The sequence below is a fragment of the Barbatula barbatula genome (assembly GCF_947034865.1).
Source record: "Barbatula barbatula genome assembly, chromosome: 18".
In the NCBI taxonomy this organism is placed as follows: Eukaryota; Metazoa; Chordata; class Actinopteri; order Cypriniformes; family Nemacheilidae; genus Barbatula; species Barbatula barbatula.
In genome coordinates, this window is record NC_136781.1 from 3,624,652 (window position 1) to 3,649,392 (window position 24,741).

The following is a 24,741-nucleotide window of genomic DNA, read 5'->3' on the forward strand; positions in this document are numbered from 1 at the left end:
TCCCAGAAAGGTCGCAATACAGTGTTTACCTTATTAATATTCTTGGGCTAAGCCTTCTCTACATTGTGATTTATAAACATGCGTGTTTTTCTTATTCACATTTAATTGGACGGGTGCAAAAACTACTCCCGGCAGAAGAATCCAGATGTTCCACAAGTGTTACTGTGTATGCACCTGTTATTTATTCAGTGCTGTATTCTGTACGTTTACGTTGGTTTTCTTTCCTGTGTTAGGTGTGCATGCTGAGAAAAGCCAAAACCAAGCAAAAGAAACAATCGGGCAGTTTAAAGGAAGGCCGAAATGACAGTCCGGCTCCCAGCGATGGAGGCCAGTGACGATCCCAGCAAACACTTCATTGGCTCACAAGCGTCGTCTTAACAGGTTCTCCAGCGGAGTTAAAGGGACAGTTCACCCAAAAATGAAAATTCTGTCATCATTTACTCACCCTCAAGCTGTTTCAAACCTGTATAAATGTCTTTGTTCTGCTGAACACAAAGGGAGATATCTGGAAGGATTTTCAGTTACGGTACATCATTTACTTACATAGTAGGAAACATTTCATTGGTAGTCAAAGGTTCCCCAGAACTGTTGGCTTTCCTACAAAATATCAAATTTTCCCGAACTGAAAATTGCTAACATTCTTTCAAATATCTTTTTTCGTGTTTAAAAAAAGTCATCTAAACAGGTTTGGGACAACTTCTGGGTAAGTAAATCACGAGAGAATTTTTATTTGGAGTAAACTATCCCTTTAATACTGTTAACATGTAACAGGTAGAATGAAACGTGAATGTTTTCTTGTGAAGGTTTTCCATCTCCAACATCTCAGAGTCTGTAGTGTTAAAAAGCCCTGTGAGATACAGCACTGCAGTTTCTCAGGACTTCAGCTGCCCGTGTGGCCTGTTTTTGCCTTAGAATCTTGCTGGTATAGATTTATATTTTCGTTTTTTAGCGTTGTTGCCAGTTTTTTTTATTTCAATGAACTTTGTCTTAAAGTAGTCCATCACTGTAATATCAGACGCACATACGTATCTGTAGCAAGCAGTATTTACTCAATTGACTTTGTGCATCACAATCCTGCTCGTATAGGATCTAGTTTGTGGTCTAGTTATCGTCAACCGTCTTAACTTGACGGTTAGCGTTATTGATCAACGTTTGTTAGTAGCTTTACAAGTATTAAAACCAAAACAATTCAGTATGCGAGTACAAGTCAAATGTTCGAGTTTGTGTTCATTGTGAGCGTATTTAAAAAACTTGTTTTGAAAGAGGTACCGAAAAACTGTGAAAACTTTTACAAACAGATGTGAATTTTAACGCAATTCACAAAAGATGAATGTTTGTAAATGACGATGTGTATTGACACATTAACCACTTTGTGTTTTCGTGTAAATACTATAACACACTATATTATAAGACAGCCGATAAAACATTCCACACGTGATCGCATAGTCAGCCACAGTATTTATCGCCGTCAACGGTTATGTTATTGATGGTGCCTGTATGTCTCACTGATGGCATTCATCATTTATCTTCATTCATTCGTCATGTTTACAAGATCCTGTAGATCAAGCGGAGCATCAATCATAACTCCTCGTGATTTGAAAATATATGTTTGTGTTTATCTGACAGTCGTGTAAAGCTACTCGTCCTATTGTTGGCTCTCTAGAGACGAGCATCGTGCTGTAATATTTTGCTATAGTAAATCATCTAAAATAGCATATATGTCCTTTGTGTACAGTGACTGGTCAGCCCTGCTTCAGCAATATGGATTTGAGAGGCTGGCCTTAGATTTGTATATACGATCACTCTCCGTCCCTGTCGGGGAGTTTTTATGCCTGGCTTTTACTACGGTTACCTATGAGGCGGCTCATCTACCTCTTCACCTGAACACATCACTGCCAAGAATGTTGAACTACGGAGGGTTAACAAAAAAGCCCAGAAATGAATGAATTTGAAGAACAAATTATGTTTTTGATGGTTGACTGTCGTTGTGCTTTGGTTCTTCGATATATCTTCCGTCCATGTCATTGTTGTGCCAGCGACGTGTACGGTAGTGACTTTCCGCATCGGTTGTGCCTGTTGCCTGACAACCACTAGAGCTGACGTGCTGTTCTGTGTATAGTGCCTCATATAAGTGCTTCTGGATGTTCCTCGGTATCTGCATCTGTTCTGTTCGTCTGCTGATTCAGTGGCTGTGAAGTAGAACTGTGCGGTTCTAGATCATTTATGTGCCTACAAATAGAGCGAATCTCTCAAAAACATGACCGGTCTGATTTCACCCTAACATCAAAGAAAATATTCGTTTTTAAATCTATTAAAACTGTAGTTGGCTTTAGGACGATGCATCGTATTATTGTTTGCTTGTCTCATAAACGCCAATAAAAGTCCTCACATGTTGATGCTTTTGGGGTGAAATACGACGAAGGCATGATCTTGAGGTTTTGTGTGATTTCAACCGGTCGCTTTATTTGGTCAAAAATATTGAAAGTTGTTTTATCTCCTGGTGTAATTCAAGTTTTATTTTTACTTAAAAAGTCTATGATTATGGTTCTGAGAACTATATAGATGTATATTTTTGAAGAGAAAATGTTGTTTTTAATTTAGACTGTAAAGAATATCGCACTGACTGTACCGTTTCCAAGACGCATTTAAGTGTACATTATATGTTCAATGAATATTATAAAACTAAATGTATATCAACAGATGGATGTGTCCAATAGAAAAAAAACATTCATTTTTAATCCAGGTCTGGTTTCTTTTTATTTTGCACGAGGTTACAAATAATACATATAATCATGATCCCCCTCAGTTAGCAGCAAGTGTGAGCCATAAATACAACAGTTTGTGCCTTTAACAAAACCTGGTTAGTACGTCTGTGCAGTTTATTTACAACAGTACAAAAGAATTCAGAATCGACTTCAATGTAACACCTAATGATTTCCTCAAGTTTCTTCTATACAAATGATTTTAAAAAGCAATGAAGTAGATCTTGTCTCAAATAAACAGCTTATATGAGAGGATCTTCTGGAATGGGAAAGGCACAAAATGCAATATTTTAAAAGGGTCCTCAACTGGTGGGTCGTGACCCCAAAAATGGCCACAGTTCTGGGTTTTGATGCTAAATTCAAATATTAAAATGCAACTACTCATAAGGATAGTCAAATAAATAATCGCGCTACTTTTAAAACCGAGACATCCCATTTCTTCTGCCGTTGGCGTCATTGCTGTGCACCCTACTGTATTTTGGCCCAAATTCATTGATCTTTATTCCCGAAAGTGTTTTATTTTTTTGTTTGGTAGACTTCTAAATCACACTTTTTTCATATTTTTCGCATACATAAAATCACTTTCTCTCTTTAACTTTGCATGTTGTTAAAAGTAAATAATAGTACATTTTTATGTAATTTTGTACATAAATGATTTTGGTGCTGGGTCGCTTCTCGACAACCAATGTGAACTATAGATCCTAAAGCAAAGCCAGTTGAGAACCACTGAAGTAAAGAAAACGAACAGAGAGAATCAGTCCAGGGTTATTTCTCCAGCAAACATGGTGATGAGCAGAATGATGGAAAATCCTGTGAGCAGTCCAGCATTCTGAATTAAGAAGAAAACAACTTCTGTCTTGGTGCTCTTTGCGTGTTCTCGGGCAATCATGTTCATTTCAGGAAACTGTGAGAGAAAGAGAGAGGTCAGTTTTGACTCCCTAAGTGACGTTTAGGGTGGACTGCACCAGTCTTCTTAGATGTAAAATACAAATGTTGCTAAGAAATTGCTTACTTATGGCTAGCTGTCTCTGCATATTAAGCTAGGCTAGGCAAAAATGGATAAGCCAAATTGTCATGGTAATCTTACCATATCAGTTAAGGAAATGTAGAGGAACATGCCACCGGCGATGGCGAAGATCACATTGGGTGCAAAAGTGCTGCCCAGCAGGATTCCCAGAACCAGACCCATATAACAGGACATTGAAGACAGCAGATTGAAAAAGATAGCCTGTGGAACGCTCAAGCCTGCGTTCAGCAGGATAACAAAGTCACCTATAGGGTGAGATATATAGCACAGAAGGCCTCAGTTGCATGTGGTGACAGTTCTTTCGGAGCATTTTTTCCACACTTTCAAAGGTAACAAACCTTATTATTTTGCTAACCTAACTATGCAAAATCATAAACCTACCACCCCTTCTTGGATTGAGACTCATTGGCTGAATTTCTCTTACCCAGCTCATGGGGGAACTCCTCACAGACGATTGCGATAGAGGTGCTGAAGCCATTGAGAATGGACACTGTGAACGAGGCTCCGATTGCCAGCCCGTCTATAAAATTGTGTAGAGCGTCACTCAGCGAGATCATCCATGCCACCGTCTTGACGTTGGACAGCCGTCTTCCTCTGAGCCATATACAGGACCCCTGCAACAACATGGTCGTTCAACACAAGCGAAGACCAGCATTTCAGAAACTTCCCAAAGATACATCCCACAAATCACCTTATTAAAACCTATTCAACTACACAACTTAAAGGGAAGAATGGTGGTAACCCAACCGGTACAGCCATTGTTCGGTTACCAACATTCCTCATAATATCTTCTTTTGTGTTCTGCAGAAGAAAGTCATACATGTTTAAAATCACAAGAGTTCATATAAATGATGACAGAATTTGGATCATTTTGGGGTGAACTACCCGCTCCTTGATCCCGACACTGGGCTCCACATTTCATTTATTTATTTTTTAAGCGCCAAGGGCGAAATTGTATTGTTACAGGCATGAGAAGACAAACCGATTGGACGGTGCTTGTGATTTAGGTCAAAGGTCAGAAGACCATCTTGTTGCTGCTGGAAGCTGTGACAGATGTAAGTAAACACAGCTGTGTGCGACTGTAGGTTCCGCTGACATGTACACTATGTGCTTCACTTTGAACTCAAAAAGTGTTTTACAGCACCCATTAAGAACCTGTTGGACCGTGGCGTTAAGTTTCAATCACACAAACCCTTACAGTGTTGCCTAATATAACTTTAACAGCAGGTTGATATTGGCATATTAATAGCATTAGAAGGAATACATTTGGTCAGTTATTAATCTTTCCAAGGCCAAGCACGTGATCCATCATTTTAGTTTAACCATTGACTATTCATCTGATGTTGTACAAAGCGCTTTACCTTTACTTAAAGGTCCAATGTGTAATTTTCGGATGGATCTATTGACAGAAATGCCTTCAGAGGTGCATAAAGACCTTACATAATAAAGCCTTATGTTTTTATTAATGAACTGTTTCTATCTACATACACCGCGGGTCCCCTTACATGGAATTTACCATGTTGTTTCTACAGTAGCCCTTAATGGACATAAATACATTATCTCCTCCGGCAAAGAAGCGAAAACGCGACGACATCATAGTCCTGTGTCAGCCGCCGTAGTGCATCGAAAGGGAGGAGAGAGCCGTTGGTTGCAATTCGCAACCTCAACGCTGGATGCCACCACTAAACTGGTCACTTTTGCATTTCATAAATGTTTGCAAGCATCTTTATGCTTTTTGCTATGTGAGTATACTTTATTACTGTTATTTACCGTATTAAATGAACAATTACATTAAGCTGAACCAATTTAACTTCCGAATTCCATTATATATACAGAATATATAAGTCATTCAATAAGTATTTAATGTTAAGCGGTTGGTTGTATCTATACCATTTGTACTCTAAATAATAACTATATCTAGACTATACCTCATTTGTTTGTCAGATTGTAGTATTTGTTGTTTATGTTGGATCTGAGCAGTTGTACCTGTTCTACTGGAGAGTCGGATGATATGCTGGTCTTCTCGCTGTTGGTAATTTTGAAGTTGTGATCTGCCACACTAGTTACACCATTGTGTTGAACATTCTCTGTGGGGTGGAAGTGACTGTGCTAAAGTGGACAGGATTAGAATTATCTTGGGATATATGTTGTAGTATATTTTTAACATCAAGCCTACGACACAGATTTCTTTATATTAAGTAAGGTATAATCTACAGTGTGTTTATATCTGAAAGACATTAGGATGTGTAAATCCCACCTCGTGCTCAACTTTCAGAATTATCTTCAGAATCTTCTCGGTGAAGTAGAGCAGGTAGAATCCACCGAAGATCCCAACGGCTTGAGGAACGTATTTGTCCACTTTTGGGTCGAACCCGAGGGCCTGTTTATTTACAAAAGTGCACAGTCATGTAATGATGTTTCAGTGGGAGAAACGTGACAAACAAAACAAACATTGCATATCACACACAAATCATACAGTCCATCGCATATACAACAAGAACAGCCAGAAGTATTCAAACTCCTCAGAATATAAAATCTATCTGCGTGGGGTTTTTGCATTTCACTGACAGTATTTATTTCAAAAAGACTGTAAATAATTATCTGAACCAAGGACATACAGGTTAAAGGGATAATTCACCCAAAAGTTACATTACATTTACATTTAGTCATTTAGCAGACGCTTTTATCCAAAGTGACTTACAAAGAGTTCATAAAACATTCTGTCATCCTTTACTCACCCCAGATTGTTACAAACCTGTTTAAATGTATTTTTTCTGCTAAACTCAAAGGAAGATATTTGGAAGAATGTATAAAGGTTTGGATCAATCTGAGGCTGAGTAAATTATGACAGAATTTGGGTGAACTATCCCTTTACATTGTAAAAACTTGAGTTTAAATGTTTCAGAGTAACAGTTGTGTACTATCACCAGTGTGACCTACAAGGTCGTCTACAAGAATTTTCCCTTAACCCGACCTAAATGAACCGTAGGACAATATGAATGAACGAAGATATGACAGAAATATTTCACCTCGGGTATAAGTTGGAGAGCAGAATTGGAGAAGAGCGTGCCAATAGCCAGACCAATGAAATATGTGAGCACTTTGGGAAAGTATGTTTTTTTAGTGAAGGGAACGAGAGCCAGACCCAGCAGTGAAGCCAGGTTAATAACTGTAACAGCCAGGAAGCCATATCCCCATACTGTATGTAGAAAAACAGAGATTATACAAACAAATGATACATAAAACCATACGCAACATTAGTAAATCCATCGACCCTGTGTTAAAACGAACAAAATATCATTGTTAAAACAAAGCTGATTTATATTTTTTTGTAATAAAAGGACTGTATTATTTTTAGTGAAATCACCCTTTTGCCTTAACTAGTTCATTTAAAATACTTATAAGCCTGTTGGGTGGCAGAATTATGATACAAGTTGTATGTGATCTTTCAATGAATTCATGAATTATGTCCTCAAAAACGGCATGTGAGAAAATACAATAAAATAAATAAATAAATAATACAGTAATACAACACTGTTGTGTGACCAATTCATTCTAATAAATGTTTCCTGGTCTTTCAACGAATGAATGATTTATGTGTTAAAAAACTGCATGCACAATATTAAATCAAATAAATAATACAAATGTTAACTACGATAGCATATCATTGTTATATTGCAAGTGTTATTATAAACAACTATATAATCATTTAAAAAGATGTATATGGCAAGTCAACCTCCCAAAATACTTTTTAAATATAACCTCATATCGTGTTTAATTTTGTGATGATTTAGGGTTTAATTAATTAATAAGGCTTTAAAACCATTGCCTTAGTAATTGATCTCAATTGTAAACATAAAAGCCATATTATTGTTATTAATTAATCAGATCAGTTGTTATTTGTAACCCCTTTTATGGCTTTGCCTTGTATGGAGAGAGGGTACAAAGTCTAAAATGCGATGTTTAAATAAGGAGAAAGTTCATTGCTAGTATCAAGATCATGAAGATCCACCAAGTGTATTACAGACCCACCATGAGGTTGAATGACTCCGAGAGTGTCCGTGGGACACGGTGGCAATACCGCCTGGTTAAGCAGAGCCGGGCAGATAGTGACCAAGTGATCTTGCGTTAAATAAGTGATGTTCTGAAGTCCATAGTGGACCAGGATCTGTTCTCCGGACATACACTACAACACGCGGTTAAAAAGACAGTCAGAAGATGTACGTGTGACAAAGAATAACAAACCTCAATCATATAAAATCATTATGTATTGTAAAACAGACTGTAAAGAGATTACCTGCGCGAGTACAGGAATGTTTAAATCCTCGGGCTTTTCGTTCACGATCGCCCCCAATAAACTGTTAATGCCACTGAGATCCAGCGAACCGTTTTCTCCGTAAACCGCAAGAACATCCTTCAAAAAATACTTCTGCAGCGACTTGGCTTTCATTCCTGAGATTACAGTCGCTAGTAAAAGTGTAAAAACACGAGGAAAGGATTTGAGAATGCCTGCCATGCTTACAGCGCACACGTCTCTATCCAAAGAGACCCCCGAGTGAAGTAGAGAAAGGAGAAAGTTTAAAGCCCCGTCACGAGATTATCAAGATCTCAGAAAGAGCGCAGGACGCCACGGGACTCCTAATGCAATATATCCGCAAGGAAAGTCGCATCTTAATGAATGAACGATGAGAAACGGCGCGATGTGTCCGGTATTAGTATCCGAGATGACCCAGCTCGCGCCTCCATTGGCATTCAGCCCACCGCTCACCTCCGCTTGTTTCCAGAGACAAAACAAATAAATCATGACAATTAAACAAACACTACAAACTAAAGCATTATCGGAAAATCGCAAGTGAACTGCTAACAAACTATTTATAGTGCTTTTAATGTAGTGCAAAAGACCTTTATTCTTTTATTTGACAAGAACTACTAACATTACACGTTTATTATTATTATTATGATGAAGTAGCATAACTTTCTACGTGACAAGAAAATACAAATACAATCTATGTGGTTTGCTAATACTGAATTCTTACTATTAACAAATGTAAATAATGTATAGTTGTTTTTCCTGCGCGAAAGGGGGCGGAGTCTGCATCCAATTAATTTATTTCAGTTTTCAGTGTTTTCAGTTGCAGTGAAAATAAATGGAAAGCTTTCATCACAACAGAATGAACCGCAAATAAGTCCAGAAAGGAATGAATTAAATGTTTCTAAAAAGTGAGATATTTCACATTGTCAAAATAAGTCACGCGTTTTAAACGTGTTTATTATTTTAAATGTTATGAATTTGTATATGAAATATCCCATTCTAAGTCCTGAAACAGATGATCGGTGTACCAAGCTACTTTATTAATGTTGAAAATTATATTTTGTGTGCTTTAATATATGTCTAAATCGGACGTTAAATAATGAATGACACGAATTTAATTTGACGATTATTTTTTATCTCTTAAAGTAATATATGTTTATATACCAATGAATGTAAAATGTTTGATTATGTGGTGAATTTCTATATTTGACATGGCAAATATTATATTCATAGACAAACGTTTGTAAAATCTGTACTTAACTGCAATTTATTTTTGTTAGAATTGGAGAACTTAAAAATCTCTATTGCTCATAAACATTCAAAAAAATGTAAAGTTGTTAAAATTTATGCAGACGTTTTTTTTCAATTCAATATTGATTATCTTTTAATCTTTTTTTCTCTTCCTCTTTGTGTGATTTGTATAATATTGTTACTTTCAAGATTTCTTTGAATAAAAAAAAAAGCACCAATATGTCCAGCACTGCCCCCTGCTGACACAGTCGTGTACAGCACCACCGATCATAACCGTAGAAGAAGACTCGCTTCCGGCAGTGAACGCTGGGATGGCGTTGAACCAGCAGTTGGAATTTGCCCTCTGTCATGTGTACTGATCCACTTTCCTCAGAGACACACAAATCTACGTCCATTAAGCCCGAGGTATGAATTTATTTCTTTACTTTCTTTCATCCGGACGTTGTTTAATGTTTTTTTTAAAGATTGACAGAGGCGTGCAGTTTGGGATGCCAAAAGTGCAACTCCATCACCACTGACAGCCGATGAGATGTGCAACACACACGGTCAATGCGGGATGTTTAGAAGCCGATCGTGTTCAGGAATTGATCGTGTTTGAGGTCATTGACAAGAACTGGATTTGCACTGTAAACTCATTGAAACGCCTTCGTCCTTTTTTAACACTGATATGGTTTTTATTAAGTTAAGATCAAGGTAGGGCGTTGACTTTTTTCGAAACTATTAGCTATGATGTTTTAAAAGTGAAATCCGCCCTCTAAAGTTTCATATTAGCAGATGCCACATTTGCATTTCACAGCAGGTGTACAGTTAGTTCAAGGTGTGTGTATGTACAGCGTTAGCTGGAAGTTAACTGTATTTCTACGACAGTTTTGATATATTATCAGTCATGTCTGATTCATGTCGCTCATAAATCATCGAAATCCCGAAGTTGTAGTTCAAGAATCTTGTGTGAGGCTTTGTTTTATGTGAATATCATTTTTCTTTGATGAGAGATGCACACAAAAACCCTTTAGTTTACTTTTTCAGAGGCTTTTTTAGAGCTAAAATTTCCTTAACAAAAGGTTTATCAAGCTTAAATAGTAATTTGCTTTTGATAAGATCTTTTTTTTGCAGAAGAATGGTTATTGTCAATGGGTGTGAGCCGGCTTGATGTTCTTTACAGAAGGCTTCTCCTCACCAAACTCTTTATCCAAGGGTGGGGAAAGCCAGAAGACCTGAAAAGGTCAATTCTATCATAAAAACACACACACTTTGATTGGAATGGATCATTATAAAATGATTTGCATATTTATTTAAATTTGATTGATTGTGACTATTACAGAATTTTTGAGTTCCGGAAACTCATTGGTAACAGGGAGAGATGCAGGGATCTGGTACCCAAGGATTACCCGATATTTATTGACAAAGTAAGACACACCTGTGCAAAGCTTATTGGTAACAGTAACTAACTGTAGTAATAAATACCTAGTTGTGTTCAACGTTAATATTTTACACTAAGAATAACGCTATGTTGCAACTGCATCTGCAGGTAGAAGATCAGACTGATTGCAAAATTCACAACGGTCATTTCATATCACCGCTGGAGCACATCCTTCCAGGCGTCCTGCCAACAGAGTCCATCAAAGCCCGGTAACCACAATCATCACCTACAAACACCTAATGCAAATGCAAAGGATTATGATGGCTTATTGAGTAACTTGTATTCAAAGTACTTTTAAATGCTCCGAATGATGAGTTTGGTTTTATTTTCCCCCTTTAGATTCCAGTTCATTGTACCTAAGAAATGGAAGAGGCACCGGCCGGTCTGTATCCACCTGGCTGGAACAGGAGATCACGTAAGTGTGCCAAGATGTGATAATACAGAATCAGCATGTCGTCATCATTGTTTTATTGTTCCATACATTTTTACAGTTTTTCTGGAGAAGACGAACACTAATGGCTAGACCAATGGTAAAGGAATCTGGGATGGCTTCACTTCTGTTGGAAAATCCATATTATATCCTTACAAATGCTAAACTTCAGGTATTTTAGTTTAGGCTGGTGAATTACTTAAACAGTCATTGATCTCATTTGACACCACCTTAACTCTGAGCCGCACATGGATACAGGAAACCTAAGGACCAACTGTGAGTGTTCTTTCAGAGTTGTCATCTCATTATTACAGTAGTCTTGACACAGCGTGAACAAATCAAAGCTTTAGTACGATTAACACATGTTAACTGTATGATCCGTGCTTTTATTTAGACGCTCCAGTCTGAAGAATGTATCAGACTTGTTTGTGATGGGCGGGGCTCTTATCCTGGAATCTGCCGTTCTGTTACATTGGCTGGAGAGAGAGGGTTTCTGGCCTCTTGGGATGACTGGCATTTCAATGGGAGGACATGTAGGTTCCACTTGACTCTGTGTCATTTTCAGGCCATGAAGACCTATCGAAGATCCCAGTCTGAAATCTATTATTGATTTACTTTCAGATGGCATCATTAGCTGTAACTAACTGGCCCAAACCAATTCCACTGATCCCTTGTTTGTCATGGACTACCGCCTCAAGTGTTTTTACCACAGTAAGATTTCAATCTTTTCATTTTAGCAGGAACAAGTCAGACATGTTACGGTAACACTTTACGTTAAGGTTGAATATGTTAAAGGAACGGTTCATCCCAAATATTATGTCTTGGTGTTCAAAATCTGCTATAAATGTCTTTATCTGTGTTCATCGCAACAAAGATATTTGGAAGAATGCTTAAAACCAAACACTTCTTGGCCACCATTGACTACCATAGTAGGAAAATGACTTTGTTCTGTTGAACACAAAAGAAGGTGATTTGAAGAATTTATGAATGCAAACAGTTCTGGGGCACTTTTGTCTACCGTTGTCATTTTTCCCACTATGGTAGTCAACGGTGGCCGTTTGGTTAAAAGCATTTTTCCAAATATCTTTCTCTGTGTTCATTGGGATAACACAATTTATAGAGATTTGGAACAGTCAACAGTAAATGAACAGCTTGGGTTAACTGTTCCTTTAATGCCACAGTAAGTCTCCAGAAAATTATTCTTTTGCAAATACATAAAGATCTTTAGGATGTTTTTCGGGAAATTGAAATGCATATTTTAGTTTGAAATGCTTTAAATCACTTCACATTTGACATGACATCACAATTACACACGTTACATCATAACTATGACATTCAAACCCAGAAACAGGGTTCCACCAGGAACGCAGTAGGACTTGAAGACAGCATCAGTTACGTTTAACCACTGAGCTATGAATACCTTCAACGACAATATCTTCATTCCTGTGTCAGTTGACTGAGAGCCGTCAAAACATGTCGATACAAAAGCTATTGTTCACTCGTGACTGACTCATGTGTCTTAACCTCATATTAATGACTTCAATCTGTTTACAAATCCTAGAAAATGTAAATCTCTGCTTGTCCACAGGGTGTTTTAAGTAGAGCTGTGAATTGGAGGGAACTTGAAAAGCAGTATGCTGCACATACGGTGTACGAGAAAGAAATCATTAACATGCTGGAGTATTGTGGGGTAGGTTTGCAGAGATTAATTTGTTTCTTTAAATCTTTAAAACGCAAAACTCACAGTACACAAAATAAGTGTTTATAACATGACCGAGGTGCAGCATTTTTCACACATACTGTAACTCACAGCCATCACGCCTTTAATTTTCAGACAGACTCTTTCCGGATGGGTCAGGACTTCGTGAAAAATTCCCCAGGCAGCTTCGACAACCTCTCAGACCTGGATCTCACACATGACCTGTTAAACCTCCGCCCACCAGAGAGGGAACAGATGGGGCTACACTCCTCGGTCTCTTGTTCTGGACGTCACACCTCAGACTCGACCGTGCTGATAGGTCGGAGAGACAGAGATGGATTCGATCAGATGCTGTCTGCTGTGAGCAGCAGCGGGCCTCATTTAGACATGCTACATGCTAAGAACATCACGTGCGGATCGGGTCAGCGGCATTCGCTGCAGAGAGAATCACTGTGCTTCATGAAGGGAGTTATGGATGAATGTACACACATTGCTAATTTTTCAGGTGAGAATCTTGAATCTTAGAAATACATTTTTGACAGCTTGTATTCCTGAAATGGGCTTTATTATTTATTGTACTTCCAGTGCCTGTAGATCCCAGTCTGATCATTATAGTCCAAGCGAAGGAAGATGCTTACGTTCCCCGCACTGGAGTTCGCAGCTTACAGGAAATCTGGCCTGGATGTGAGGTTCGCTACCTCAAAGGTGGCCACGTTAGCGCCTATCTTTTCAAACAAGGACTGTTTCGGTAAGCCCAGATTATTTAGTCGCGTCCTGTTCTCTGAAAATGTATTATAGTTAAATTAAATAAATTGTGAATGTATTCATTAACACGAAATTCACATTTGATTGTCGACCCGCAGGCAAGCAATTTACGATGCCTACGACCGGTTTCTTCAGAGGTATTCCAGCTAATAGCCAAAGACATGAATTTTGGCATTTTGAAAGTATGATGACAAAAGTGGAGACAAAGAAGGAAGAATATGATGGTCGTGATTTTTATGAAGCAAATTAAACTCAAAATCCTGGTGCTAACAAAGAGAGGCAGTGGGCAGTGTTTGTATATCTGGTTTCGCCTCCGTACTCGCATCAAGCCATTGTACGCTTGTACACATACAAACCCTCGTCTTCCTGACCTCACTGCCTTTGCTTGTGTGTATCATGATTGAGACTGAACACGAGATGAAGATGTGCCTCCAAATATAATTAATTTAAAACAAATCAAGGTTTTCTGAAAAATAGTGTGTTTTGAATTATATGTTAAATGAATGTGCACGCACCAAGACGTATTGATATTTTTAACCGTTTTGTATTTCCTGAACAGATTACAAACTGTTGCAATCCATGGGTTTGTTTCACAAACTTCATCATTTGTGGAGCGCAATGTACTTTTTAAAGAAAATCAAGACGATCAAAATGTTCCTGTTTTTATAAAATAGTGCATCTCTGAAATGGCATTGTCCTCTTGTTTCATAGCTAGTAAAGTCTGACATTTCCAGTTCTTGAATCTTCAGATATTGGTATTACAGTTCAGGTGGCAAGAAATACACGAACACAATTTAAAATACACATTCTGTTAAATATTATTTAAAAATCATGTCTTTCTTTCGTCATAACCCCTGCCCAAAAAACAGTCAAGACTGAAATATTTCAATATGTGATGTTTCTGATCAATCATGTGATCACTGTATTCATAATCTCCACTCTAAAATAAAATAAATTTCAAAATATTGAGTTATGTTTTCCTTCAAAAAATAATTTTAGGGTACATCAGTGTGGATATTGTGGTGTGCGTATATACAGCTGTGGAAAAAAAATCAGTTTTTCTGAATTAACTATAGGTATGCGTTTAGGTAAAATTGTTATTTTTGTTTTATTCGGTGAAAAAATAACATTATTTCTCCCAAATAAAAATAGTGTTTCTATTTGCATTCATCAGAATAACAGTAAGCGTGCTCTAGACCTCAAATTCCGCAAATAAAACAAGTTCATATTCACGCTTATGCAATACAACATTAATATTTCCACGTGCATTTAGCAGAAGTTCACAATTTTTTGTGATAACCTCGATAGGTCTCATAATTGTTCTGCGTTGGCATTGCTGTTGGATGACTTTGTCGCTCCTGAGTTTTGATTTTGTTGAAATTCAACAGACACACACAATGCATCAAGAAATGTCACATCCAAATTCTTTTTGACACAATCGTATACACAACTTAATATTGTGTAAACATGAACATCACAAAGAAACAATGATGGTTTGAATGTGTTAAATATCTAATGTTAAATGATCAAAAATACCCTAAATTAAAACAAGCACATAAACAATGTTAGTTTATCAAAACATGGAAGTGTTGTCATGCTTTATTCACATTCATTATGTATTCAACATCCACGTGTTTACTATGTTGATATTTCTCCTTCGATCCTGCAGTACTGTAGTTTGACCGACTGCACTCTGTTACCTGGAAATCTTGCCCTCACTAAACATGGAGCCATGTGTTTATCTCAACCTTCCTGAAGCCGTTTGCCATCAGTACGTGTGACCCATGAACCTGCTGCTCGGCTGTGTGTGTGCGTGCGTGCGTGCGTGTGTGTGCGTGCGCGCGTGTGTGTGCGTGCGCCAGTACTCCGCCATATTCACTGTTTTCTTGCCTTGAGAACGAGCACGGAGCGTCGCGACTGCCCGCGAGAACCGAAACAGTTTTTGCACGCAACCCGGTGACCAACCGACGAGGCATTACGCGGACTAAAACAATGGCGAGGAAAAAAAGCAAGCAGCAGGCCGTCGGGTCCAAGGATTTAGCGTCGGATCAGCAGCAGCAGAGCCTGTCGAAGAAGCCCGGCGATGCGGGAGTAGCAGCTGCGGCGGCGCCAGGCGGCGGTAACGCTGGCGGTGGAGGAGATGCAGGAGCGAGCAGGACCAATCAGGTAGCTAATGCTAACGCTCCATCCGAGCTCGAGTCCTGGACCCGTTTCTCGCCGTCTGTGATTTGATCTGTTACCGTTTCAACGGTCGATTCAACCTGGATTGTGTTTCGCGTTCGGTTATTTGTGTTTTCGCGCTTATTGACGTTTGATCTCGCGTTTTTTTGTCTAACGTAACCCGTCGCTGTACGGGCGGAGCGGCACCAGCTCGCTATCCACCTATGCCACCGGTGCCATATACATAAATAACGAGAGAAATGTATTTCCCGTTAAGCATTTTAGCAGGACGCTGTTACGTTTTGACGTTTTCGTGACACCGATCGTTCAGATTTACAGGAAACGAAACGAAAAGTCCATTGGCGAGCACAAAGCTAACGAGTGTTAACATTGATGTGGCTACTAAATTATTGCTGGGCTGTCTGGACTCCCCTGACTAGCCCATCTAGAGAGTGCTTACCATCCGTTTGTGCACCTCGGGACTTTTAAACTGTTATTGTCATTGGTTGAGATAATGCTTGGATGCCCACCTGCTAATATGGTATGTTTTATAGGTGACACTTACAGTGTATAGTGTCAACTTATAGTGTTGAAATGTTTGAATTGGTGTATTTCACAGTTTTTAAGTGAATATTGTGCAGACTAGAACCGACACACTGCTTTTGGACTCAATGGATTCAATGTTTCGTGTTGGTGAACTAGCCAAACTCTCACCAAATTCTATACGAATGAAATGCTTTCTGTTATCATTTCAATTTTAAACAACTATATCAATGTAAACAAAAATTGTTTTTATGTGTGATTGTGCATTTTTGTATTTTATTTGTGCGAAACGGCGGCTGCATAATGTTGGAGAAACGTGTGCTGTGCAATGACTTGGTAGTTCTTAAAATCAATGTAAAATATATTTTCAAACTGAACAATATTTCATTTTTTATATATAATAGAAATTAAAACTTTGACTTTATATAACTTGAAAGTATTAGTCCTTTTCGAGTTATGACACACATTATGATGCACAATATTTCGATATATCATGCAGCATTACTTAAAATAATGAACAAAAAAAATGACAAAGCAGTTTTCAGGTTTGGATTTGACACAAAGCAAATCAACGTCTTTTGTTTATTGGCCCAAATTGCAGAGCTTTAATATCAGGACTTTTTGTTTGGCCTGCCATCCTGTTTCAAACATTATTTGTGTTTATGTTTGGTAACGCCGGAGGCACAGATATTGCACACTTCATCTTTGTCACATACCTCATTTGCTCTTTTCTCGCAGTCCATGCACACCTGCTGCTTGCTGTGCCATCGGGAATTCAAGGACTGGGGGGCAGGCCAGGTGAACGGGCTCCCCAGTCACGGCTCCAAGCTGGCAGAGGCCATGCCGGCGCTTTCCCAAGCCCTGCTGAGGGAGGTTCCGGGCCGTAAGCTGGCGGACGCCGTGCCTTCGCTGTCCCAGTCGCTGTTGGGCGAGGTGCCGCTGTGGATCTGTCAAAGCTGCAGGAAGAGCGTAGAGGAGGAGGAGAGGAGAACGGTTCAAGAGCAAACCACACAGGTGAGTGGGACAAACACTGTTAGAGAACACTACAGCTTCTGTAGCTGAATTTTAGTGTTGTATTAGTGTTGTATTAGCATCTACTGGGAACAAACACACTTTATACATTGAAATGAACTTGGAAAATGTGTGAGCCAAATGCATACATGTAAATGCATAAATGAAATGGAGCGTTTGTAGAAACAGGTTGATCATAAATTATATGTTTGTGAGTTCTAGGGCCTCGACGACCTCTAATTCTGTTCTCTGCATATTTATTATCATATGTTTAATGTAAACATTTCTGTTAAAAGCAAATTTGTAAACAGGTCTATACAGTGTCAGCGAAAGTATTTAGACCACAATTAAAAATGTATGAATGTAAGTGCATTAAGAAACTGCCAAACCAAGTGGCAAACCAACCAACCACTTATGCCAGACGTTGTGATTTTCTTTTGTGAAACCAGTCCAAGATCCTTCGCAGTGGATGCATAAAGTCTGTTTCTTTCACACATGTGTCCTAGCAGAGACACTACAGCTTATGCAGCTATATGCTTGTATTTTTATTTTAGAACGGCTTGTTACGCGTGCTTGTCATGCGCTTCCCATGTTGTGTTTTTTTTACTTCGTGCCCACCTGACATGCATAAAGGTGCAAGATTTGAGGATGATTTTTTTGTACAAAATGAAGTTGTTCCTTTTTTGGGATCAGTGCTAAGTTTGTGATTAAAGAATGATCAAACAACACGATTTCACCGACAGTGTTTGTGGCCGAAACTTATTTTTAGACCCAGATCTCAGCTCAGTGTCGTTGAGGACAATCCTGTGTACACTACACACAATACAGTCTAACACACGGGACTCTTCCAGTACAGCAAGCATTAGGTTGTGTTAATGTTGTTGTAATGTTTTCCTTCCTGAATGTCGTGATTTAGAATTTCATAGGCTCATTTGATTGACATCTCACGAAGTGGATTTGTGTTGTTATCCAGGTACCGCTGTCGCACTCCTCTTGTAAGTCTCAGAGCTGTGGGAATGGTTATCCAGAGCATAGCTCAGTGGATTGGGATCCCAGCTCCTTCCTGTCTGCACGCAAACTCTCGGGCTTGTGGAACTCCGCTCATTCTAACGGAGGGTCTCACTGCAACCACAGCACATCCACGCTTTCACAGGGTACGCACCTGTTTTCTTCTCTGGATTACTTGATTTAGATTGGTCAGTTATTTATAGCAGGCTGACTGTACATAATCTCTGACCAATTATTTATCTATTGTTTTTGTTAGCTATTTGTGAGGGGTATTCTGAATTAAACGGAAAAAATACGTTTCTCTTCCTGGCAGGCGGAACCTTGGGACCATCTTGCCATGAGAAGCGATCATCTCATGATGCTCCTGGGAAGGCTGCCAAAACATTCGGGACCAAAGTCTGTCCCTACAGTCATCCTGCATCCCAGAATTCTAGTGCGGCGTCTTCTGGGACGCTTTCTGCTTCCTCTGATCTATGTAAGACCAACCCAAAGCACTTCAAAACAATGTGTCGTCGACCAACTCCTCCAGGTGAGAAGACCATATGAAATGGTGTCAGTTAACAGAAGCATTAGATGTTTTTATTTTCTATTGATGTTCAGCTTATTTGTTTGTAAAGTGCTTGGTCTAATTTTAGAAACACAACTTTTCGTGGAAAAAAGCTGAAGGAGATGGTTTTAACTGTAAGATTATGTCTGTGTTGTCTCTTTAATGTGAACAGTATTTACTCATTTTCTAGTAAACAACCTCTCTCACATCAAACACTTCTGTGTTCATATTGCACTGCATGAATAAATTGACGTAAATGGATTTTCTTCTTTACTGCAAAATCACATTCGCATTCAGTCAGAACTTTTATTTGAAAAACAGTTCACTTAAGTAACTATAGCTAGGATAAAACTTGAGTGCACATCTCTTCAAAACAACTATCGGATCAATATTTTTTGTTTTTCCACAGGTGAAGCTTTCCACCCAAGCGACCACCACCAAGCTGCAGACCTGTCCGTGCCGCCCAACAGTCCCACCGGTCTCTCCTCCCAGCATTCCTCGCTGCTGCCTCCCAAGCAAAACTCCAGTCAACACGTTCACGTCAACACATCAAGTCCGGGCCTGGCGTCACACGCTCCCTTCTCCCCGCTGGTACCAAACATTCACTCTCCCACAGTTAAGCACTCAAACGGGGCTGACAGTCCGGTGGCCGTACACAAACCCAGCGCATGCAAGAACTCCCACATTCCTGCTGTAAACACGCAACATGGCAAACTCGGCAACTCGCTCATAAGCTGCAGTCACCCATGCAACGGGCACAGTAACGGCAACTCTGTAGCATCCTCCAATGCTGTACACGTAACGTCTGGGGCGTGCAGGTTAGCATCACTTAAAATAAACATATGCATGCGTGCTGGGTTTCAATTTCATTGATGATTTTGTATTTTTTTTTCCCTAAAGACTAAGTTGTTTGTGTTGTTTTGTATGAGCAGGGACCAGGCATGTAAAGGTCACAAAATGTCCAACGGGTCATTATGTCACGCCCCGCCCTGTGAACTCGAAGAGGGAGATGACGAAGACAGCAGCTCAGAACGTAGCTCCTGTGCATCCTCATCCACCAATCAGAAGGACGGGAAATACTGTGACTGTTGCTACTGCGAGTTCTTTGGCCATAACGCGGTACAATTGTCTTTACGCTGCCGTTTTAACGTGCAAACATTGCTTACTGCCATTCATATATGTGCATGTTGGTACTCTTGTCTATTATAAATAATATTGTTCTGTACATTTTTAGCCCCCAGCTGCACCCACCAGTCGAAACTATGCTGAGATTAGGGAGAAGCTTCGGTCCAGGTTGACTCGGCGTAAAGAGGAGCTTCCTCAGAGACAGGACCTGGACCCGGCAATGGAGAGTACCATTGATAATCGAGACGTGGACGAGCTTCTGGACTTTATCAACAACACAGAACCCAAACCCGTCAACAGTGCCAAGGCTGCCAAGCGTGCCCGCCACAAACAGAAGAAAAAGGTAACGCCTTCTGGTCCTCTAGAAGTTTGTAATATAATAGTTTTAAGTGGCTTGAAACGAGATAATGCACATTTTAGCTGTTTGGCTCATCTAAGTATTTATGCATACAAAAACTATTTAGAAGTTAGAAGATTAGGGTCTCTTGGCTGAGTAATGGGGCGACTTTTTTGCTTAAACTAAATGAAATTTATATTAAAGGGGTTCTTGAAATGATGATTTGGACCTAATAATAAAGAACACACAGCCAATAAGAGCTCAGAAACTCTAGTACTGTTTAATGTAGGGCTACACGATTATGGCCAGAATCATAACTGTCAATTATTCTCATCTGTATTGTAATTTCGATTAGGAGAATTTATATTGAAGCTCTGAATGTTGCATTCCATATTCTTACTATAAACATCCGAAACAAAAAGATCTCTAAGTTCTCTTTCAAACACACTTCCTAAACGCAGAGAAATTAAGTCAAATGGACAGCTGTCATTTTGCCTTTTATGTAATTGTTTTACCTGGATTTGTATTCCTGAAAAGCTTTTTCACAAATGAATTGTGCAGCCCTAGTTTAAATATTTTAAGAAACCGGTTAATAAACTAACAAAGAGTACATTTTAACACATTCTGTGCTTAGGGTGACGACAACTTTAAAGATGCTAGAACATAACTTAGTTTTGGGTTTTTTGTTACAGCATAATTGCCAGAGTTAAATTTCTGTTATTCTTTAGTTTGGGAGGGTTTATTATGATTCTAAATTGTGATGAAAAAAAAAGTATGAGTAATTTAGAATTATTTACCAATTAAGTACCATTATTCAACCCAACATTTTGCTCCTGTACACACACTTTTTATGCTCTGTCTGTGTGATTTCCAAAAATAGTTTCTGTTGAAATTGACTATCATAGTCAGAATTATCCATTTTAGTTTCTATAAACAACATCACAGTGGCTGCCTTCTGATCTCTTCTTCAGGAGAAGGCTCTTCAGGGCGGCGGCGACGTAGCCAACTGCGATCCCCGCTCTGCGTCTCCTCCTGACCTCGAAGACGACTCCGTTCCGGACGGAGAAGCGAACAGACTTTTGGAGTGGCCTCAGCTGGAGCTGGAGAGGGTGAACAGCTTCCTGACCAGCCGTTTGGAGGAGATCAAAAACACCATAAAAGACTCCATCCGTGCCTCTTTCAGCATGTACGACCTCAACCTGGACGTCAATGACTTCCCCAAGAAGGCGGCTACACTCGAAGGAAACCACCTGCTGTCTCACCTCAACGGCTCATCGGATCTGCAGCAGATAGACTTGGACCTGGCACCGCTCTCGTTGAAGAACTTTAAGAGAGATTTGGATATTATCAACGGCTGGGAGGATACCACCACTGCAGCCAAAGACATCCAGAGGCTCCACTCCACGCCCAGCCTGTCCAAGCTCATCCGCGTGCGCTCCCCGGAGAGATGCCCGGCTGTGGGTTCGGAGTCCCCGCCGACCAGCCCGGCTTTTTCGGCCAAGCCCAAGGATGAGATCGCTGAAAACAAGATCTCAAGTGGAACTGCATCCAAGACGAAGAAGGCTAAGAAACAGCTAAATCAGAGGCAGCAAGAACAGTTGACTTCAGATCAGGCGGTCGGTACGAAAAGCACTAAAAATGCACCGGAGACGCAAAAAACGCTGGAAACAAGGGTGCCCGATGCAGACAAGAAGTCGAAGGCTGGATTGAAACAGAACCAACAGACTCAACAACTGGCGGATTCACAGAAAACTGTAAATAAAAGAGCCGAAGAGAGTAAAGCGTGCAAGCAGTCCTCTAATGGAGCATCAAACGGTCACCATAACACAGGACCCAACACACATAGGGGAAAGAATGAGCTCTCGGACACACGGGGTAACAGGCCGGAACATGACGTAGACACTAAAACCACAAACACTCCCAATTCACAGCAGCAAGCACAGCAGCCAAAGGGAAAGTCTAAAAATAAAAACAGAAACAAGTCGGAAAAGTCAAATAATGCAATTGGTAAGTGATGTCATGTTGTCTTGTTGGTCGTAAACCTGTTTGACGATCTTTATCTTAACAGTATCTCACTCGCTGTTTTTGTTTCGCCCTTTATAGATGATGTGTTCCTTCCCAAAGACCTCGACCCAACGGAAATGGATGAGATCGATCGTGAGGTTGAATATTTCAAGAGGTAAGGCTCAGTTTTTCTTTATTTCCATTTATGCATTTGGCAGACGCTTTTGGAAGCGACTTACATTGCATTATACTATACATTTGTTTCTAAGTATGTTCAATCCTTTGGGATCGAACCGACTACCTTGGCATCGCTAGTGCCATGCTCTTACCACTGAGCTACAGGAAAGCTAATACATTTATAATACATGTGCATGTAAAAATAAAGGCATGCGTTTGAGTAATGAAGATCGTGGCTTAATCTTCTTATTTTCCCCGTCTCCTTAGGTTTTGCCTTGACTCTGCTAAACAGACCCGACAGAAGGTGGCTGTGAACTGGTCCAACTTCAGCCTCAAAAAGATGCCCTCTAATGCATTTCAGTAACAGATGGGTGATGGTAAACAGACCCCCCCCAGCAAGACTGTACTAAAAACCAGTTTGGCCTTTGGTTACTGTACTTAACACTCAAAGGTTTTTCCTCTCATATCTATTTCTTGCCTCTAAGCCACGGGAACTTGATTTCGACCACCAATCATCAAACCTGTTTATTTGACATTTGTTTGTGAGGGATCACACAGCGTCCGGACCTCAGTCCTAATATCTGCATCCTGTTACGGCATAACTCGTTTGGGTACTGATCCAATCCATCTTGATGCTTTATATGTAGTATGTAAACAGTAATTTTACAATAAAAATGTTTTTATTCACAACAGTGAATATCAACCTTTTTTTTAAACATGCTTTTAAAGGTATTTCTGTTGTTTTAAATTCACTTTAATTCATCACCACTCACCCTGCAAATATACTCTAGTTTTAGAATAGATGCAAGAAAGCATTTTTAAACAAAATTCTAATTGCTGTATTACTTCTGATATTCATAACGGAGGTAAAAGCAGAGACTGTTGTGCTTTAGTTTGTAGAACTGTCGACCGTCTTTGTGAGCTACGAAGATTTGGAGAAATGATCACAGTAGACCGTGTAAGGTTGCACTTCTGACAGTTTAGATGCACGAAAAGTGAACTGTGCAAGAACAAGATCGGTACATACACTGTATGACTTGTGAAACGAATCTTTGTTATTTTGGAGAAAAGAATCAACACTAAAATGAACTGATTTTAAAGAACTGTATCCGTTGACTGTGTCACTTTTCTAGAAGTAATTTGAAGAGCTGCGATTTTCATTGCATGATGCCTAAAACTGACAAATATACAAATCTCCCATGTTCTCTCACTTTGTATGGAATGCTGTTGGCGAAATTCCCTAGACTGAAATTTTATGGTAATATTCCTGCTGATCCTCCCATGTGGTGGTTTGGATATAGTTCTGTGCTGTGACCACGTTCTCAATGCTGTTGTTGTAAGTTTTAGTTTGTGGTTGGTTTTCCAGCAGTGCACCTCAGTTCAGCATCACTCTTGTTTCGGATGCATGATGGTATCAGACCTGATTTTATACGTCCAGACACTTGCAGTTGTTTTGCTTGTGTGATTTGATTCCATTGGTGTGTAACATGTTCATACCTGTTCATTTTTACCCTCAATGTCTGTTACGTTTGCAATCAATTTTTTTCATGATTTATGAGGCTTTAAGAAATACCACAATGGTACTACAAGCACTCGTAATGCTTTGTCTTTCCCCTCAGCATTGCTTTGTATTTGTGTTCCTACATATGTATCCCTGAATTTCAGGCCACATCTGGTAAAAATCCAAACTATAATAATGAGGGTCTGTCTGGGTATGTGATTGAAAGTACATTTCCTTTGAAGGATTGAGATGAAATGATGATAGTTTTTAACCTGTTTGAGCATTTTGTTTTCATATTTTTCAACATCTTTGACTCTATCCAGGTTATATTAAACTAGAAGCATTATTAAACATTGGAATGTAGATTTATACTATACCATTATTGGCCAGTGTATGTTGGCTTTCTGTTTTATTTTGTTTTTTATTATTATTATTATTATAATTATTATTACAATTCACTTTTGATACTGTGAAAATCTTTCATGGACGAAAGATTAAAACATGACAGTTTTGAAAAAAAAACGTGTTCTGTTTGCTTTGTTTGTTGACGTGCACATTTTGTTATTTCATTATACCAGAGCAGAATGTATATATATACATGTATATATATACACACACATATATATATATATATATATATATATATATATATATATATATAT

At 39.2% G+C, this 24,741-nt stretch overlaps 4 protein-coding genes across 5 annotated transcripts in view; 3 read left to right on the forward strand and 1 right to left on the reverse strand.

Annotated features, from left to right (window-relative positions):
• dgkq (diacylglycerol kinase theta) overlaps positions 1–2,741 on the forward strand; it is a 22,837-nt gene extending 20,096 nt beyond the window's left edge. Inside the window, exon 23 of the mRNA XM_079480479.1 lies at positions 234–2,741. Within this exon, the coding sequence (XP_079336605.1) occupies positions 234–335 (102 nt within the window). The 3' untranslated portion in view covers positions 336–2,741. The remainder of the gene's footprint in view (positions 1–233) is intronic.
• LOC306907941 (metal cation symporter ZIP8) lies at positions 2,737–8,668 on the reverse strand. Its single transcript, XM_079480480.1, has 8 exons — positions 8,087–8,668; positions 7,822–7,975; positions 6,819–6,988; positions 6,047–6,169; positions 5,776–5,898; positions 4,214–4,403; positions 3,850–4,034; positions 2,737–3,666 (listed from the first exon to the last, which is right to left on the reverse strand). The coding sequence occupies exons 1-8, from the start codon at positions 8,303–8,305 to the stop codon at positions 3,517–3,519; spliced, it is 1,314 nt and encodes a 437-aa protein (XP_079336606.1). The 5' UTR covers positions 8,306–8,668; the 3' UTR covers positions 2,737–3,516.
• Positions 8,669–9,632: 964 nt separating this feature from the next.
• Positions 9,633–13,967, forward strand: abhd18 (abhydrolase domain containing 18). 2 transcript variants are annotated; one of them, XM_079480378.1, is made up of 13 exons: positions 9,633–9,757; positions 10,466–10,574; positions 10,674–10,758; positions 10,881–10,981; positions 11,112–11,187; positions 11,264–11,348; positions 11,451–11,478; positions 11,597–11,735; positions 11,824–11,913; positions 12,791–12,892; positions 13,037–13,406; positions 13,487–13,649; positions 13,765–13,967. In XM_079480378.1, the coding sequence occupies exons 2-13, from the start codon at positions 10,483–10,485 to the stop codon at positions 13,814–13,816; spliced, it is 1,383 nt and encodes a 460-aa protein (XP_079336504.1). In that variant the 5' UTR covers positions 9,633–9,757; positions 10,466–10,482; the 3' UTR covers positions 13,817–13,967. The 2 variants fall into 2 exon arrangements, with proteins under 2 accessions (XP_079336504.1, XP_079336505.1); XM_079480379.1 differs by lacking the exon at positions 9,633–9,757 and having other exon boundaries at positions 10,343–10,574.
• Positions 13,968–15,435: 1,468 nt separating this feature from the next.
• fam193b (family with sequence similarity 193 member B) lies at positions 15,436–24,467 on the forward strand. The gene is made up of 10 exons (XM_079480381.1): positions 15,436–15,832; positions 17,108–17,383; positions 18,354–18,534; positions 18,702–18,917; positions 19,345–19,753; positions 19,868–20,054; positions 20,170–20,403; positions 21,369–22,404; positions 22,501–22,576; positions 22,846–24,467. Exons 1-10 carry the CDS (start codon positions 15,659–15,661, stop codon positions 22,940–22,942), a joined length of 2,886 nt encoding a protein of 961 aa, XP_079336507.1. The 5' UTR covers positions 15,436–15,658; the 3' UTR covers positions 22,943–24,467.
• Positions 24,468–24,741: the final 274 nt, after the last annotated feature.

What these genes read in the sequence shown, in the direction of transcription:
- LOC306907941 (XM_079480480.1), bottom strand. Translation starts at nt 8,305, where the DNA reads ATGGCAGGCATTCTCAAATCCTTTCCTCGTGTTTTTACACTTTTACTA. An exon ending in CGGAGTCATTCAACCTCATG is followed by an intron (nt 6,989 to 7,821) that starts GTGGGTCTGTAA and finishes TTCTACATACAG; the next exon opens with TATGGGGATATGGCTTCCTG. An exon ending in TTCTGAAAGTTGAGCACGAG is followed by an intron (nt 5,899 to 6,046) that starts GTGGGATTTACA and finishes TGTCCACTTTAG; the next exon opens with CACAGTCACTTCCACCCCAC.
- abhd18 (XM_079480378.1), top strand. Translation starts at nt 10,483, where the DNA reads ATGGGTGTGAGCCGGCTTGATGTTCTTTACAGAAGGCTTCTCCTCACC. An exon ending in ACAGAGTCCATCAAAGCCCG is followed by an intron (nt 10,982 to 11,111) that starts GTAACCACAATC and finishes TTCCCCCTTTAG; the next exon opens with ATTCCAGTTCATTGTACCTA. An exon ending in TCTGTTGGAAAATCCATATT is followed by an intron (nt 11,349 to 11,450) that starts ATATCCTTACAA and finishes TCTGAGCCGCAC; the next exon opens with ATGGATACAGGAAACCTAAG.
- fam193b (XM_079480381.1), top strand. Translation starts at nt 15,659, where the DNA reads ATGGCGAGGAAAAAAAGCAAGCAGCAGGCCGTCGGGTCCAAGGATTTA. An exon ending in TCGTCGACCAACTCCTCCAG is followed by an intron (nt 18,918 to 19,344) that starts GTGAGAAGACCA and finishes GTTTTTCCACAG; the next exon opens with GTGAAGCTTTCCACCCAAGC. An exon ending in AGTTCTTTGGCCATAACGCG is followed by an intron (nt 20,055 to 20,169) that starts GTACAATTGTCT and finishes GTACATTTTTAG; the next exon opens with CCCCCAGCTGCACCCACCAG.